This window comes from Schistocerca americana, chromosome 5, assembly GCF_021461395.2.
Source record: "Schistocerca americana isolate TAMUIC-IGC-003095 chromosome 5, iqSchAmer2.1, whole genome shotgun sequence".
In the NCBI taxonomy this organism is placed as follows: Eukaryota; Metazoa; Arthropoda; class Insecta; order Orthoptera; family Acrididae; genus Schistocerca; species Schistocerca americana.
Genome location: NC_060123.1, coordinates 223,489,821 through 223,508,006, shown reverse-complemented (window position 1 = coordinate 223,508,006; position 18,186 = coordinate 223,489,821). Strand labels below are relative to the sequence as shown.

General features: G+C 48.3%; 1 protein-coding gene across 1 annotated transcript in view; it reads right to left on the bottom strand.

Annotated features, from left to right (window-relative positions):
- LOC124615421 (guanine nucleotide-binding protein G(o) subunit alpha) overlaps nt 1–18,186 on the bottom strand; it is a 533,614-nt gene that overhangs the window by 176,310 nt on the left and 339,118 nt on the right. Inside the window, exon 4 of the mRNA XM_047143294.1 lies at nt 17,569–17,729. Coding sequence (XP_046999250.1) covers nt 17,569–17,729 — 161 coding nt within the window. The remainder of the gene's footprint in view (nt 1–17,568; nt 17,730–18,186) is intronic.

Here is an 18,186-nt window from a genome sequence, read left to right as displayed (position 1 = left end):
TTCCTCCATTTCGGTGTTATAATGTTCACTGAGCGAGAGAATAGACGATTTAAATTCATAATTAACTTTACATAAAACCAAATATATTTAGAATTTTTTTCTTTGTTCGATAGACAGAATCTTACATTCTGAATATGCTGTATTTGCAATCTTCACCTATTCACCTGTAATTCCTTGAGATACGTGAATACTGCGGAGTAACCAATGAAAACTTCGGCGTAAGGAACGCTGATGACTAGCCCACAGAATTGGTTCATGAGCTTAAGTGAGAGGACTGCAGCGAAATTCTAGGCTTCGGTTATTGTCCTGCTCGTACAGCGCTTTTGCTTCGCGGGTAGCCTGAACACGTAGGCGAATCCAACAGAACCTGTTTCGTGTTGAAAGCCACTATTAAGGTGTGTAAACCCCTACTTCTCTTACTCTGAATGTGCCGTCACTCCTGATTAGACAGTCAAAGAGCCGAACCACGCATCCAGTGGTCGCTAGTACCGTTTCGATGCAGCTCTCTACACTACTGTGTCCTGCGCGAGTCTGCTCATCTCCGCGTGGCGGCTGTAACATACATCCACTTCAACCTCTGTTCAAGCCTTACCCTTTCTACCCTACTGCCTTGCCCCCATACACTTCACTCCATTACCAAATTATTTGTTACTTGACGCCTCATAAAAGCACGTATGATCCTGTCCGTCATCTGCGAGTGGCGTTCAATAAGTAATGCAACATACAATGAAGGCTTTCAGGACCGGATGTTTTAGCTGCCGAGAAATCTTACGGGTTGTATGGCCGTGGTCCACGGAACTGTTCTATCCCTGACGTTTCGTCCAAAGCTACGTTGGACATCTTCGGAGGTGCTCTTGGTTGTGCTGAGTCTTGCTGACTGACGAGTCTGACGTCGAAGAACGGCCTAAATACCGTGGAGTGGGCGTGGTCTGGATTTCACGTGATAGCAGGAATAAACTTTGTCAAGGATAAAATATAGCTATCGACCATAGTACGTCAAAGACAGAAACTTCTCATTGATTCTGTAGCGCCACTGTCCATACATCGCTGAGTTTTACAGCTTCTTCTTTTCTGTTAAAATTATCCCCATGTTTATACACTCCTGGAAATTGAAATAAGAACACCGTGAATTCATTGTCCCAGGAAGGGGAAACTTTATTGACACATTCCTGGGGTCAGATACATCACATGATCACACTGACAGAACCACAGGCACATAGACACAGGCAACAGAGCATGCACAATGTCGGCACTAGTACAGTGTATATCCACCTTTCGCAGCAATGCAGGCTGCTATTCTCCCATGGAGACGATCGTAGAGATGCTGGATGTAGTCCTGTGGAACGGCTTGCCATGCCATTTCCACCTGGCGCCTCAGTTGGACCAGCGTTCGTGCTGGACGTGCAGACCGCGTGAGACGACGCTTCATTCAGTCCCAAACATGCTCAATGGGGGACAGATCCGGAGATCTTGCTGGCCAGGGTAGTTGACTTACACCTTCTAGAGCACGTTGGGTGGCACGGGATACATGCGGACGTGCATTGTCCTGTTGGAACAGCAAGTTCCCTTGCCGGTCTAGGAATGGTAGAACGATGGGTTCGATGACGGTTTGGATGTACCGTGCACTATTCAGTGTCCCCTCGACGATCACCAGTGGTGTACGGCCAGTGTAGGAGATCGCTCCCCACACCATGATGCCGGGTGTTGGCCCTGTGTGCCTCGGTCGTATGCAGTCCTGATTGTGGCGCTCACCTGCACGGCGCCAAACACGCATACGACCATCATTGGCACCAAGGCAGAAGCGACTCTCATCGCTGAAGACGACACGTCTCCATTCGTCCCTCCATTCACGCCTGTCGCGACACCACTGGAGGCGGGCTGCACGATGTTGGGGCGTGAACGGAAGACGGCCTAACGGTGTGCGGGACCGTAGCCCAGCTTCATGGAGACGGTTGCGAATGGTCCTCGCCGATACCCCAGGAGCAACAGTGTCCCTAATTTGCTGGGAAGTGGCAGTGCGGTCCCCTACGGCACTGCGTAGGATCCTACGGTCTTGGCGTGCATCCGTGCGTCGCTGCGGTCCGGTCCCAGGTCGACGGGCACGTGCACCTTCCGCCGACCACTGGCGACAACATCGATGTACTGTGGAGACCTCACGCCCCACGTGTTGAGCAATTCGGCGGTACGTCCACCCGGCCTCCCGCATGCCCACTATACGCCCTCGCTCAAAGTCCGTCAACTGCACATACGGTTCACGTCCACGCTGTCGCGGCATGCTACCAGTGTTAAAGACTGCGATGGAGCTCCGTATGCCACGGCAAACTGGCTGACACTGACGGCGGCGGTGCACAAATGCTGCGCAGCTAGCGCCATTCGACGGCCAACACCGCGGATCCTGGTGTGTCCGCTGTGCCGTGCGTGTGATCATTGCTTGTACAGCCCTCTCGCAGTGTCCGGAGCAAGTATGGTGGGTCTGACACACCGGTGTCAATGTGTTCTTTTTTCCATTTCCAGGAGTGTATATTTCGATGGCTTTGGACGAAACGTCAGGGATAGAAGAGTTCCATGGACCACGGCCATACAACCCGGAAAAATTCTCGACAGTAATGTAGCACTTTTGTTTTCTGAAAATAGGTTGGTTTTATTCAGGATTGCAATACACCATATTATTCCTCAATCCTTTGGCTACAAAACGCTACTTTTAAACATAATCCCCGTTCAGTTGGACAGCCTTACGCCACCTTACTGGGAGGGTCTGTTTGTTCGTGTGGCAGCACTCCACTGGTCGACGTCGGAGCGAATGTCTTGCTGCATCAATAACTTCCCCATCACTCACATGCTGCTTCCCACGGATCAAGTTGTTCATTGGGCCAGACGGACTGAAATCGGAAGGTGCGAGATCCTGGCTGTATGGTAGATGAAAAAGAACTGTGGAATAATGCCCACTGGTGTAATATAGAGTGCCTAGGAAGCTGCTTTCTCGGACAGCTAGACAACATACAAGGAAATCATATTTATGGAGTTTAATACAGTAACTGAATTGACAATACTTTAATTTGATGTACTATGACGTGTCGCAAGCAACTGGCGACACGCAAATAATCGTTGTCCTACAATGTATACAATTTCCATCTAAGCAATTAATAACAGCTCACACAACTCACGGCTCGTCTTCTAGTCCGGTCCTCTAGTGCGGTTCTTCTAGTGCAGCCGAGGCTCTCTCTCTCTGCTCTCTGGTATGGACAACCTCCCCTGAGGTGGTCTACAATATCGGAGTCTGTTGTCAATTGACATTTACTCCACGAATATAAGATAAAATTGACTGGGATTAAAAGGGTTAGCTAAAACTTGTCTGAGCTCGACAGGATAAAATACAGTGGGTGCTAGGAAACTAGCGGCGCGAGGAAGAGGAATGTTTGTTCTTTTTCTGCTTAACTCTCGGAATAGCAGTGATTATGCGCTGCCAGTCATAGTCGGTAAAAATAGGGAAGCGGTTTATAAGGTCCAAGTCCCTCTTGGGAACGACGGCGGTTAGATTTGCAATTGCCCATTCGAAATCATAAGGCTTATGGGGTAGAGGGTGTTTAGGAACATTGGAGTCGGTAAAAGGGTACGGGGTATTGTGATACGCGTACGTCCTGTCACGCAATGATTTTGCGACCATCTTCAGCAGTCCCGGCGCAATCATTTCTGTCTCTGCAGGCGGCCTATTGACTACCTCTTCTGTGTCTTGTTCTTGAATGGGCGCAGCAATTGTGACTTCATCACCCAGAAGCGGCTGTTCCGCCTTGTCCTCGGGAGAGCGGGCGGGCGTTTCGGTGCCTTTGGCCACGTCGTCCCGTGTTGCTGGTGGAGCTGGCTCGGAATCTTGTTTCCGCAGGCCCTCCCCTTTCGAGGAGGGGGCAGACATCTCATTCGCCACCTCCGTGGGCACCCCCACAGCGCCCTGCGTTGCCGCAGGAGCCGGGAGAGCGTCCGTCTGCGTGGCGATGGTGGCAGTCGTAACTTCTCGCCCCTTGGCCCTTGGAGGCCAGCAACTCGCGGAGCTGCGCGAGCTGGAGGCGTACTTCGTCCACCTCGGCCCGAAGTGCAGCCCTCTCCCCTGCCATGGCAGATTTGAGAGGGGCAACTGTGTTGGCGACAGCATCATCGATCTTGTGAATGCTGTTGGGTTGCAGCAGCACGGCCCTCCACTCACGCCAGCACCAGCAGAAATGCTAGTGGCGTGATGCGCGGGCGGAGCGTTTACCGCGTCTTGGTCCATTGCCACCTCTTCTTGCGCGGTAATTCGCCGTTGGTGTGTGTGCCGCTCATTCCCGCGGCCACAGCTCTTGAGGTAACTGCAGCCACGGTGGTTGGCGGCGTGTGAACCGCCGCAGGTACAACATATAGCAGCGGCTTCCCTGGGCTTCGTGCACTCGTGTGTGAGGTGCGACTTTGCACACCTCAACAAGCGAGTACTCCTGTGCAGTCCGCGGCGAAGTGCCCCAGCTTCTGACAGCGGAAGGACAGTACAGGTTTCTTTTTCTTCTGCTTGCTGTCCAGCCCGAACGCTTGGCTAGGAGGCTAACGATCGCGGCCGAGGCTAGGCGTCGCTTCGCTTTTATTCCCTTCGTGTAGAGGCCGCTGCTGTCGTGGTGACGTCCTAGTCAGCTTGCTATTGGCTGGTGTCGGCTCACAGCCCTCTCTGCTGTATCGTTCTTGATCTTCGTACCGGCGCTTGTCGCTACGCCGGAAGAAGAACAGCCCGATGAAGTTTTGTGAGCTCCTCTTTGCTGTGCAGACTTGTGTGAGGCCTTGCGTTGTCCTGGAGAAGGGGAAGTTTGTTTGCTTTTTGAGGGGACGAACAAGCTGAAGTCGTTTCTGAGGGTAGCACAATACACTTCAGCGTTGATCGTTGCACCATTGTGGAGGACATCAAACAGAACAACCCCTTCAGAGTCCCAGAAGACCGCTGCCATGACTTTACCGGCTTTTTCTTTGGAGTAGAGGTATAGAGGCGACACTCCATGGATTGTCGTTTTCTTTCCAGTTCGAAGTGATGAAGCCATGTTTCATCGTCTGTGACGATGATCAGTCTCTTAATGGAAGGTAGTTTCGCACAGATGCTCTTTCGTTGCTGTTTATGGTCTTCTGTTAGCAGCTGAGGAACCCAGCGGACACAAACTTTTGAGTACCCCATCTGGTGGACGAGTGTATAACCATTACCAACAGAGACGTCTAGTTGTGCAGCGAGGTGTTTGATTGTGATCCGTGGATCACCACGAATGAGAGTGTCCGCACGTTCCAACACTGCAGGCGTCACAGCTGTGTGCGGCTGGCCAGCACGCGGCAGATCGGACAGGTTTGCGCGACCTCATCGCGGTGATGACGTACTCCTCGCCCAACGACTCACTGTGGTTTTGTTCACTGTCAGGTCGCCGTAGCCATTCTGCACGTGTCTATGAACATTTGCGATGCTCTGGTTTTCCGCCACGGGAACTCATTACAGCTTTCTGCTTGGAACGCACCTCCGTTACAGACGGTATTTTGAAGGCTATGCATTGCGCCGACATGTATTGGAACTTAGCTACACCTTCCAGCTACGTCTCTACACAGTCGCCGCTCAGACTTAGACACCTGTCGTAGCGTTGTACCAACTTTTCAATTCCCTCGTTATAGAAGACAGTCGCCAGTGCTTTTCGACAATTTTCTACTCTGGACTGCAGTTCGTTGTCTGTGTCAAAATAATGTCTTCATAGCCAGCAGTTCATGTGAGCAGAGGTGAACCTCAGGGGTAGCCAATTACAGGTTGTATTGTGGGTGATCAAACACTTCCCATTGAAAACGCTGCAGGAGCATCAATTGTCGTAGAGAACGAACTGCATGACAGTTATGTTATGTGGATTGCATAGCTTCAGGCGAAATCTTTCGCCACGCCCTCATACTTGGTGGAGACACTAATTTCAGCCATCTTTACGTTCTCACTGTGAGCTCAGAACTGAAAAGAGCGACATGATGCGATCGACGGGCGTACTAGACACAGTGCCCAACGGATCTGTGCAAAGCTTCGTCAGATTTTCACAGTATTTTCCATTTCGCGACCAATCGTTCCTTACTTTCCGAATAACCCTCGTAATTAACTGTTGAGTTGACAAAGACTTTATTCAGAGATTGGAGATGCTTGTTATGTTCTCCATGACTGCGTCTCAGAAGACAAGTAAATTTGTTTGATTATTCAATTATAGCACTGTCTGTTTATATTCTGTAGCGTGCGTTGCTACCCTGGTCTGTCTCCTGCTTCCTAGTCTACGATTTACTATAGCGACCACCCGAAATAGAACAATCTGGAGGTAAACAATTGCTTATCCGGGAGTAGGGGGAGAAGCGACAGTTAGAGAAAGACTAACCCAAGAGTTACAAGGAGGCAAATAATAGTGGTACCAGGAGCCCCTTTCGTAACACATCACGAGCTGGCTAGCTGACGATGGGTGTACAGTTTTAGAAACTCGACAGGCTGTGGACGCTGAGCAGGAAGTACTCTGCGAAGACAGGTACGCCGTACGCCAGAGATGGCGGCTGACAACATCTTTGAAAAATCGCCTCCTACGTGGCCCGTCTGAGACGTGCAGTCCACTGCGCAGCCAGCAGCCTTAATTGGCGGTTGCTTTAATTACAGCCAAACGCGGCGGACACCGGCCCCTTCCCCAGTGAGGTCTCTTGTTCGCACTGTTGCCACTATCGAGATAAATGGAAAGAATTCATGAGAAGAGTAATTCCTGTTGAGGTCGATAACAACACTCATATCCAACCAATTCAGAGTGCTGGTCCAGTGTCTACGCGTAGACACGTTCAGAGTACCAGGTAGAAGGACTGGTGACGAGCGTAAACACATTCAGAGCACATAGGGACAGGTACAAAGGCGCGAGCGTTAACACGTTCAGAGCAGTTAAAGGGCTATAGATCAGAGCTGAGGGTGTTTCAGACTTGATTCAAATAACTCTACGTAATGCCATCAAACAGATCTTACGACGTTAATACACTCCTGGAAATTGAAATAAGAACACCGTGAATTCATTGTCCCAGGAAGGGGAAACTTTATTGACACATTCCTGGGGTCAGATACATCACATGATCACACTGACAGAACCACAGGCACATAGACACAGGCAACAGAGCATGCACAATGTCGGCACTAGTACAGTGTATATCCACCATTCGCAGCAATGCAGGCTGCTATTCTCCCATGGAGACGATCGTAGAGATGCTGGATGTAGTCCTGTGGAACGGCTTGCCATGCCATTTCCACCTGGCGCCTCAGTTGGACCAGCGTTCGTGCTGGACGTGCAGACCGCGTGAGACGACGCTTCATCCAGTCCCAAACATGCTCAATGGGGGACAGATCCGGAGATCTTGCTGGCCAGGGTAGTTGACTTACACCTTCTAGAGCACGTTGGGTGGCACGGGATACATGCGGACGCGCATTGTCCTGTTGGAACAGCAAGTTCCCTTGCTGGTCTAGGAATGGTAGAACGATGGGTTCGATGACGGTTTGGATGTACCGTGCACTATTCAGTGTCCCCTCGACGATCACCAGTGGTGTATGGCCAGTGTAGGAGATCGCTCCCCACACCATGATGCCGGGTGTTGGTCCTGTGTGCCTCGGTCGTATGCAGTCCTGATTGTGGCGCTCACCTGCACGGCGCCAAACACGCATACGACCATCATTGGCACCAAGGCAGAAGCGACTCTCATCGCTGAAGACGACACGTCTCCATTCGTCCCTCCATTCACGCCTGTCGCGACACCACTGGAGGCGGGCTGCACGATATTGGGGCGTGAGCGGAAGACGGCCTAACGGTGTGTGGGACCGTAGCCCAGCTTCATGGAGACGGTTGCGAATGGTCCTCGCCGATACCCCAGGAGCAACAGTGTCCCTAATTTGCTGGGAAGTGGCGGTGCGGTCCCCTACGGCACTGCGTAGGATCCTACGGTCTTGGCGTGCATCCGTGCGTCGCTGCGGTCCGGTCCCTGGTCGACGGGCACGTGCACCTTCCGCCGACCACTGGCGACAACATCGATGTACTGTGGAGACCTCACGCCCCACGTGTTGAGCAATTCGGCGGTACGTCCACCCGGCCTCCCGCATGCCCACTATACGCCCTCGCTCAAAGTCCGTCAACTGCACATACGGTTCACGTCCGCGCTGTCGCGGCATGCTACCAGTGTTAAAGACTGCGATGGAGCTCCGTATGCCACGGCAAACTGGCTGACACTGACGGCGGCGGTGCACAAATGCTGCGCAGCTAGCGCCATTCGACGGCCAACACCGCGGTTCCTGGTGTGTCCGCTGTGCCGTGCGTGTGATCATTGCTTGTACAGCCGTCTCGCAGTGTCCGGAGCAAGTATGGTGGGTCTGACACACCGGTGTCAATGTGTTCTTTTTTCCATTTCCAGGAGTGTAATTCCTTGTGCCTCGCCACATTCATTGCTTATTTGCTTTGATTTTCCTCTCTTGCCACAGCCACACACCGACCCAGAAGGCCATAAACAATCATGAAGAACTGCTTATCACGCTACGATGAGTCACTAGGCAACTTAAAACCAGTAATGGAAAAACAAGAATTATGTTGTTGTTTTTTTGGTATTCAGTCCGAAGACAGGTTTGATGAAGCTATCCACGCTAATCTATCTACGCGCTCGTCACTTCATCTCTGTATAACTACTACAACCCACGTCCATTTGAAACTGTTTGCTGTCCACATCTTTGTCTCCCCCAACCTCCACATTTCCCTCCGGTACAAAATTGGTGATCCCTTGAAGTCTCAGAATGTGTCCTGTCAACCGATACCTTCTTTTAGTCGAGTTGTGCCACAAATTTTTCTCTCCAAAATTATTCAGTACCTCTTCAGTTGTTACGCGATCTACCCATCTAATCTTCAGCACCACATTGCAAAAGCTTCTCGTCTTTTCTTGTCTCAACCGTTCCTCGATCACATTTCACTTCCGTATAAGAGACTTCCAATGAAATTTCGTGCCTATGGAGTATCGTCTCAGCCGAGCGACTGGATTCATGATTTCCTGTCAGAAAGGACACACTGCGTAGTAACCGACGTAAAATGAAAGAGTAAAATGGAACTGATATCTGGCGTTCCCCGAGTAAGTGTTAAAGACCATGTGTTGTGCGTAATCTATATAAGCGATATAACAGACAAACTGGGTAGTCCTCAGATTGTTTGCACCAGAAGCTGTCATTTACAGTCTAATAACGTCATCAGGAGAACAAAACAATTACAAAATGATTTAGATAAGATCTCCGGCTGGCGCGAGAAATGGCAATTGACTCTAAATAAGAAAAAGTGTGAGGTCGTCCATATGAGTGCTAAAAGGAATCCGTTAAATTTCGGATACACGATAAATTACACAAATCAATTAAACCAAACACCAAGAAATTACAATTAAAAACAACCTATATTAGAATGATAATATGGATAATATTGTGCTGATACCGAAGCAAAGAAAGCTTTTTATTGCCAGAACACAAAAAAGATGCAACACGTCTCTAAAGAGATTGCCTTCACTACTCTTGTCAGTCATCTGCTAGAGTATTGGGGGGCTTTATGGGATCATTACGAGACAAGATTAAGGGAGGACATCGGAAAAGCCCAAAGAACGACAGCTGGTTTTGTATTATCGCGAAATAGGGGAGACAGTGTCACGAATAAGATAAGCAAGATTGAATGGAAATCGTTAAAACAAAGGCGTTTTTCACTGCGGCGATAGATTATGTAATTTCGATCAACAACTTTCTCCACTGAATAAGAAAATATTTTGTTGTTGCCAGCCTACATAGCGAGAAATGATCATCGTAACGAAAGTAAAGAAATCAGAGCGCGCACAGAAAAATTTGAGTGTTCATTTCTCCCACGCGCTGTTAGTGGAACGGTAGAGAAAGAGTCTGAAGGTGGTTCGAAGAACACTCCAGCAGTCACGTGTAAATTGAAGAGTAGTCATGCAAGTGTAGATGTGTTCCTGACAAATGCCTTCAGAAACGACTTCCTAACACTTAAATTTATATTCGGTGTTAGAAAATTTATCTTCTAAAGAAACACTTTTCTTGCCATTGCCTGCCTACATTTTATATCCTCTGTTCTTCGGCCATCATTAGTGATTTTACTGCACAAATAGCAAACTTCATCTACTACTTCTACTGTCTCATTACGTTACTCCCTCAGAATCGCCTGATTTCACTTCATATCGTAACCCTTCCTTTGGGTTTTTAATGTTCATCTTTTATCCTCCTTTCAAGACGCTATCTATTCCGCTCAGTTGCGCTTCTAAGTCCTTTGCTGTCTCTGACAGAATTACAATGTCTCTGGCAAAAGTCAAGGTTCTTATTTTTTCATTTCTTTGGCTTCCTTTACTGCTTGCTCAGTGTGTGTAGATTGAATAAAATAAGGGATAGGCTACAGCCCTGTCTTCCTCCCTTGTCAATCATTGCTTTACTTTCACGCCCCTCGACACTTACAACTGCCAGCTGGTTTGTGTACAAGTTGTATATAACTTTTCGCTCCCTGTTTTTTACTCTTGCTACCTTCAGCATTTCAAAGCGTGTATTCCAGTCAGCATTGTCACAAACTTTATGTAAGTACACGAAAGCTACGAGGACGTGCTGAAGAGTGAAGCCTCAAAATTCTTATGTGAAAACGCTAAAAGCTTTTTAAATAGCCTACAACAAACGTTATTAACATTATCTTTATCCTTCATGTATAAATGTTTATTTCTCAACAAACTCACCCTGGTGACGATCACATTTCTCTGAACGAGAGACCAGCTTCTTGATACCATCTCTGTAGAATATTTGATTTTGTTGACAGTGCCACAACCTAATCTGTGTTTCCATTGCTTCATCACTATCAAGTGAAGTCTTCGATATTGTTCTTTAAGTTTTAGAAACGACGAAAATCGGATGGGATCAAGTCGGGACTGTATCCGAGATTAACGATGACGTGAACCAAAGGGTAGATGTCGCACCTCTTGTGTGTGGTCCTGGAACTGCCATGCTGACGTAGAGGGTGCTCCATATGTGGACGAACTCTTCGAATTTGAAACTCGATTACAGCATGCTGTTTCTCACACACCGGCATAGTTACGTTACACGCCGCCATGTTACAGGTTACAATTTGGAGCCCTCTAGCACCAGAGAGCTGCAAATACACTGACGGCAAGAAGCATAAGAAAAAAAAAATTAGGGTACTAAAATTTCGGGAAGTCATTTGTCTAGCTAATATAGTTAATGATTGACATAGCAAGATCACAGGTTAATCTAACCGCGAGATACCCCACTGCAAATGTGAAATACTAATACATTAATAACCGGTGAAACCTCTAGAATGTTAATGCAAGCATGCAAACGTGATGCATTGTGTTATACAGGTGCCGGATGTCAGTTTGTGGGATGGAGTTGCAAGCCTGTTGCACTTGGCTAGCCAATACATGGACGGTTAATGTGTTTGTGGATGACTCTAGAGTTGTTGTCCGACGATGTCCCATATGTGCTCGATGATGATGATGATGATGTTTGGTTTGTGGGGCGCTCAACTGCGCGGTTATCAGCGCCCGTACGAAGTCCCAACCTTTTCTCAGTCCAATCTCGCCACTTTCATGAATGATGATGAAATGATGAGGACAACACAAACACCCCATCATCTCGAGGCAGCTGAAAATCCGTGACCCCGCCGGGAATCGAACCCGGGACCCCGTACTCTGGAAGCTTGAACGCTACCACGAGACCACTAGCAGCGTCCGTCCAAATTCCAAACCTTTGCTCAGTCCTGCCTCGCCACTTTCATGAATGATAATGAAATGATGAGGGCAATACAAACACCCAGAGGTAGGTAAAAATCCCTGACCCCTCCGGGAATCGATCCCGGGACCTCGTGCTCGGGAAGCAATAACGCGACTGCGAGACCACGAGCTGCGGACCAAATGTGCTCGATTGGAGGCATATATGATGATCGATCAGGCCAAAGCAACAAGTCGACATTCTCACAGAGCACGCTAGGATACAACAGCTGTTTGTTGGCAAGCTTTATCCTAATGGAAAATACCGTCAGGAATGCTTTTCATGAATGGCACCAGAAGGTTTGGTCTAATCACAAGGCTGACGTACAAATTTGCAGTCAGGGTACGTGGGATAACCACGAGAGTGCTCTTGCTGTCATACATAATCACACACCAGACCATACCTCCACATGTAGGTTCAAATGGTTCTGAGCACTACGGGACTTAACTTCTGAGATCATCAGTCCCCTAGAACTTAGAACTACTGAAACCTAACTAACCTAAGGACATCACACACACCCATGCCCGAGGCAGGATTCGAACCTGCGACGGTAGCGGTCGCGCGGTTCCAGACTGTAGCGCCTAGAACCGCTCGACCACCCCGGCCGGCCCAGATGTGGGTTCAGTGTGTCTAGCACGCAGACAACCATCACTGCGACCGAGGCGGAAACAATTTTCATCAGAAAACGCAACAGACCTTCATCCTGCCCTCCAGTGAGCACTCGCTTAACGATATTGAAGTCGCAAACGGCAGTGGTTTGGTGTCAATGAAACGCAAGCCACAGGGCGTCTGGCTCGTAGCTGTCCTTGACATAACCGATTTGTAACAGTTCGTTGTGTCACTGTGGTACCAACAGCTGCTCAAATTGCTGCTGCAAATGCAGTACGATGCGCGCTAGTACCATAAACCGAGCACGATGGTCTTTCCTCTGAGTAGGGCCACGTGGCCACGTCTTCTTGCAACAGTACATTCTCGTGACCACCGCTGCGAGCAATCATGTGCATTGGCTACATTCCTACAAAGTGTTTCCGCAATATTCCTGACGAGACATACAGCTTCTCGTTGCCTTATTACACGGCCCCGTTCAAACTCGGTGAGGTGTTGACAATGGCGTCTTTGCTGCCTTAAAGGCATTCTTGACTATCATCAACTCACCATGTCCAGTCTCAAAGGAAACTAACGCTCACGACCGTTACAGCGTGTGTTTAAAGCAAAACTGATTCGCATCCTCGTAGTGGCGCGAAATTTGAACAGACATCATCTTCCGCATCTAAAGCAACCCTACCAACTTTCGTTTATGTCGCACATCTGCTTCGTTGTGTTGCGATATTTTTCCATCAATATACAAAGGGGTCCAAAAAAATGTATCCACTATTTAAAAGTCCATAACTTGCAAACTAATTGACGGAGTTGTCTCACTTTTGGTGAAAGTGTAGTTTAAAGTCCAACTTAAAGATATCACTCTAGGTGTTGGAAATGGCTACCATTAACATCCACACACAAACGATGCCACCGAATTGCAGCTCGAACTACTGACTGCAACGTGTTTAGTTGGATATTTGCACATGAATGTACGATGGATTCGCGAAGTTCATCCAATGTGCGTGGCGTTTGTCGATAAACGACGTCCTTTAGTGTTCCCCACAGGTCTGGGGAACGTGGTGGATACTCCACAGCACCTCTACGACCTATCCATCTTCCTGGTAGATTTTCGTCGAGATACGCGCTAACACGATTTTGGTAGTGGGCTGGGGCACCATCTTGTTGAAAGCAAACTCTTCCGTCTCCATACAAGTCTCGGATGGCAGGTTGGTTCAAATGGCTCTGAGCACTATGGGACCTAACATCTGAGGTCATCAGTCCCCTAGAACTTAGAACTACTTAAAACTAACTAACCTAAGGACTTCACACAAATCCATGCCCGAGGCAGGATTCGAATCTGCGACCGTAGCAGCAGCGCGGTTCCGGACTGAAGCGCCTAGAACCGCTAGGCCATAACGGCCGGCCCGGATGGCAGGTAAAATGGACGTATGAAGCTTCTTAAGGCACACCTCACCTGTAACTGTGCCGTCAAAGAAGAATGGCCCAATCAAGCCCCGATAAGACAACCCACACCACACGTTTACTCCTGGCAAATTCACGGCTTTGTCTACATGGACGTTCGGATTTTCGGAGGCCCAGTACTCCATTCTACGATCTGGGTCGTCCTCGTTCATTGCGTGTAGCAATCGTGGGATGTAGCACTTCCACTTTGCTGTCTTCAAAATTCGCCGAACACTTGAGCGACTCACTCCAGTTTCACGGGCACACTGTCTCACAGACTTCTGTGGTGAGCGAGTGAATTGTTGTAACACACGACGGGAGTTAGCTGGACATGTTACTGTTACAGGTCGTCCAGATCGTTGTTTGTGTACATCTTTAACACAGCCTTCGGCTTCAAATTTGTCTCGAATGCGACAAATCGTTAAACGTGTCGGTGACTCTGTTTGATACTCATTTCGCCATTGTCGTTGAACCTCATTAATGTTTTCGTACTTAAAATACCACTTCAAAACTGACTTCCTTTCATCGAATGTAAGCCTAGCGCCAGCCATGTTTACTCGAGTAACTAAGAACAAAACACTATCTGGCGACTGTCATCTGACAAGACAAAACAACGCAATATAACGTTTGTGTGGCGATTGCCGGATCTACAAACTATTACACTACCAAAGATGAGACAACTCCGTCAGTTAGTTTGCCAGTTATGGACTTTTAAATAGTGGATACATTCTTGGACCCCTCTGTATATAGATGTGAAGAATAATGATACAGAATGTTAAGAACCCTTGTGTCATTTAAAAATCTGTAAGACTTTTCTCCACAAAAAAGTCTGAGGCATTACTTTTCAGCATACCCTCGTACAAACGTAAGTTTCTTTTCTTTAACCTGTCATCTACGATAACTCGTAGGAGCTGTGTTGTATCGTGTGCTCAAACATTTCTGCGAAACGCAAACTGTTCTTCCCCGATGTCTTCTACCAATTTTTCCATTCTTCATGTAAGTGGCGTCAGTATCTTGCAACGATGACTCATAGTTCGTTGATATATCATCAGAATGTGTCTGCTTGCACTTATATCGGAAAAACTCTTATTATTCTTCTGACAATAGTAGCGACCCCAATGACCACACTTACTTTCGGTGTTGGAAATAACTGTGTTAGACGCTGCGGCCCACGGAGATGAATTCTAATAGGGACACTGAGACATTTTTTTAAGACATGGGTTATCACGCCTCCATTCCAATAAAAAGTGAGCCCAGAATGAGATTTTCATTCTGCAGTGGAGTGTGCGCTGATATGAAACTTCCTGGCAGATTAAAACTGTGTGCCCGACCGAGACTCGAACTCGGGAACTTTGCCTTTCGCGGGCAAGTGCTCTACAAAGTGAGCTACCCAAGAACGACTCATGACCTGTCATCACAGCTTTAATTCCGCCAGTACCTAGTCTCCTACCTTCCAAACTTTACAGAAGCTCTCCTGCGTGCCTTGCAGAACTAGCACTCCTGGAAGAAAGGATATTGCGGAGACATGGCTTAGCCACAGCCTGGGGGATGTGTCCAGAATGAGATTTTCACTCTGCAGCGGAGTGTGCGCTGATATGAAACTTCCTGGCAGATTAAAACTGTGTGCCGGACCGAGACTCGAACTCGGGACCTTTGCCTTTCGCGGGCAAGTGCTCTACCAACTGAGCTACCCAAGCACGACTCACGACCCGTCCTCACAGCTTCAATTCTGCCAGTACCTCGTCTCCTACCTTCCAAAAAGGCAAAGGTCCCGAGTTCGAGTCTCGGTCGGGCATACAGTTTTAATCTGCCAGGAAGTTTCAAAAAGTGAGCCGTCGAGTGCGGACTCTTGAGATTTACTCTCGTCGATATCCAATGCAATCCTCAATAAACCACTTGACGTAGGGAACAACTTACGGAGTCAGCATATTCAGATGTAGTGATGTATATCAGTAGGAATATTCCACTCTTTTTGCAAGGCACTGTTGTGTCGTTCCAACAAGACACAGGCAGCGCAAAAGCACCACAGACGCAAAGGCGCGAGCTGGTGCCAGTGCCACAGAGACTCGCCACTTGCGCGAGTTCCAACATCGCCACGACCGGCGCTGACGATGAAGACATCGACTTAGCCTCGGCCAACTGCCGGCCGCGTACAATCCGCCAATGACCGGACAACGGACAGAAAAGCAGCTCTCGCCCATTAGGTTATACAGGGTGTTCCAAAAAGGTACGGCGAAACTTTCAGGAAACATTCCTCACACACAAATAAAGAAAATATGTTATGTGGACATGTGTCCGGAAACGCTAAATTTCCATGTTAGAGCTCATTTTAGTTTCGTCAGTATGTACCGTACGTCCTCGATTCACCGCCAGTTGGGTGGGCTGACGAGAATCCGCACGCAATTTTGCAATCACGTCATCAACACAGATTTTCTGTGAACATCTGGGCGGGCATGGTTGGTGATGTCTTGATTGGGCCCCATGTTCTTCCACCTACGCTCAATGGAGCACGTTATCATGATTTCATACGGGATACTCTACCTGTGCTGCTAGAACATGTACCTTTACAAGTACGACACAACATGTGGTTCATGCACGATGGAGCTCCTGCACATTTCAGTCGAAGTGTTCGTACGCTTCTCAACAACAGATTCGGTGACCGATGGATTGGTAAAGGCGGACCAATTCCATGGCCTCAACCCTCTTGACTTTCATTTATGGGGGCATTTGAAAGCTCTTGTCTACGCAACCCCGGTACCAAATGTAGAGACTCTTCGTGCTCGTATTGTGGACGGCTGTGACACAATACGCCATTCTCCAGGGCTGTATCAGCGCATCAGGGATTCCATGCGACGGAGGGTGGATGCATGTATCCTCGCTAACGGAGGACATTTTGAACGTTTCCTGTAACAAAGTGTTTGAAGTCACGCTGGTACGTTCTGTTGCTGTGTGTTTCCATCCCATGATTAATGTGATTTGAAGAGAAGTAATAAAATGAGCTCTAACATGGAAAGTAAGCGTTTCCGGACACATGTCTACATAACATATTTTCTTTCTTTGTGTGTGAGGAATGTTTCCTGAAAGTTTGGCCGTACCTTTTTGTAACACCCTGTAGATCATCGTCCAGGGCTGTCTTAGACAGGCAACGTCGTTTAGTGAACCCGTAGTAGTGAACTGACAGTTGTTGTAATTGCATTTGCTGTGTACTGTGATATTTACCTTCGAGTATTTGCACTTAGCCATTGAGGGCCTTTTTTTGTTAAATTACATGCAGTGTTGCAGACTTCATTATTCAACAAGTCACAAAGAAAAGTCAACAAGTCACAACGAAAAGAAAACCTTTTTAAGCCGTTTGTGTGTCTTTGCTACTAATTTGCTGGAGTGTTGTAGAACCTTCGTTCTCCTACCCTGTTACCCGACACTGGAGCGTAGCTGTGTAATAGTGACAGTGAGAAATTGTCTTAGCGGTGTACTGCACCAGAAGGCATTCCACGCACTCGCAGACTCGGCCTACCGTAAAAACAGTGGCAAATCGGCCTCCACAGCAGTAGCGACGAGGCCTTTACGAAAGGCAACAGGATACAGGATTCGTAATCAAAGTGAGCGAATGTTGTCTGTTGTTGTATTGGAAGTGCTGGGCCGCACAGTGACAGCGGCCAGCTCCGACCACTGGAAACGGAAGAGAGCGACGGGGTACTCACTATTTGGCCGAATCGTTGAGCTGGTATTCGTTGGAGCGACCGAAGCACTCCTGTACACCCGAGTCCGCCCACAGGCGTTTCATCGCCGCCAGCAGCTCTTCGGAGAAGGGCTCCGTGTCCTCCATGCGCTGGATCACGTCGAAGACCATCTTGGCGTCCGTCTGCCAACAAACACAAAGCAAACAGTGTCACTCTCTATCACGTCAAACACATCATAATAATACAATACTACTCGCATTGAAATTTAGGAAGTAACGGGGTAAAATAAAGGGAGCGAAAGGTTGTCTACAAATTGTACAGAAATCATGCTCCAGTTATGAGAATTGAAGGACATGAGAGGAGAGCAGTGGTTGAAAAGGGTATGAGAAGAGGTTCCATCTTTGCCCTGGCAGGGCAATAAAGGAAACCAAGGAGAAATTTGGAAAGGGAACTGAAGCTCAGGGAGAATAAATACAGGGTGGGGCAAATAAAAGTGGCTCAGACGAGTGGATACGGTTGTACGTGAATTTGAGGCAGCATTAATGGAGGAGGAAAATACTTCCAACAGGATGGAGCAACAGCCCATACAACCGGTCGAACCTTGTAGCACATTTACCAGTCTTCACGCCTGACAGAGTT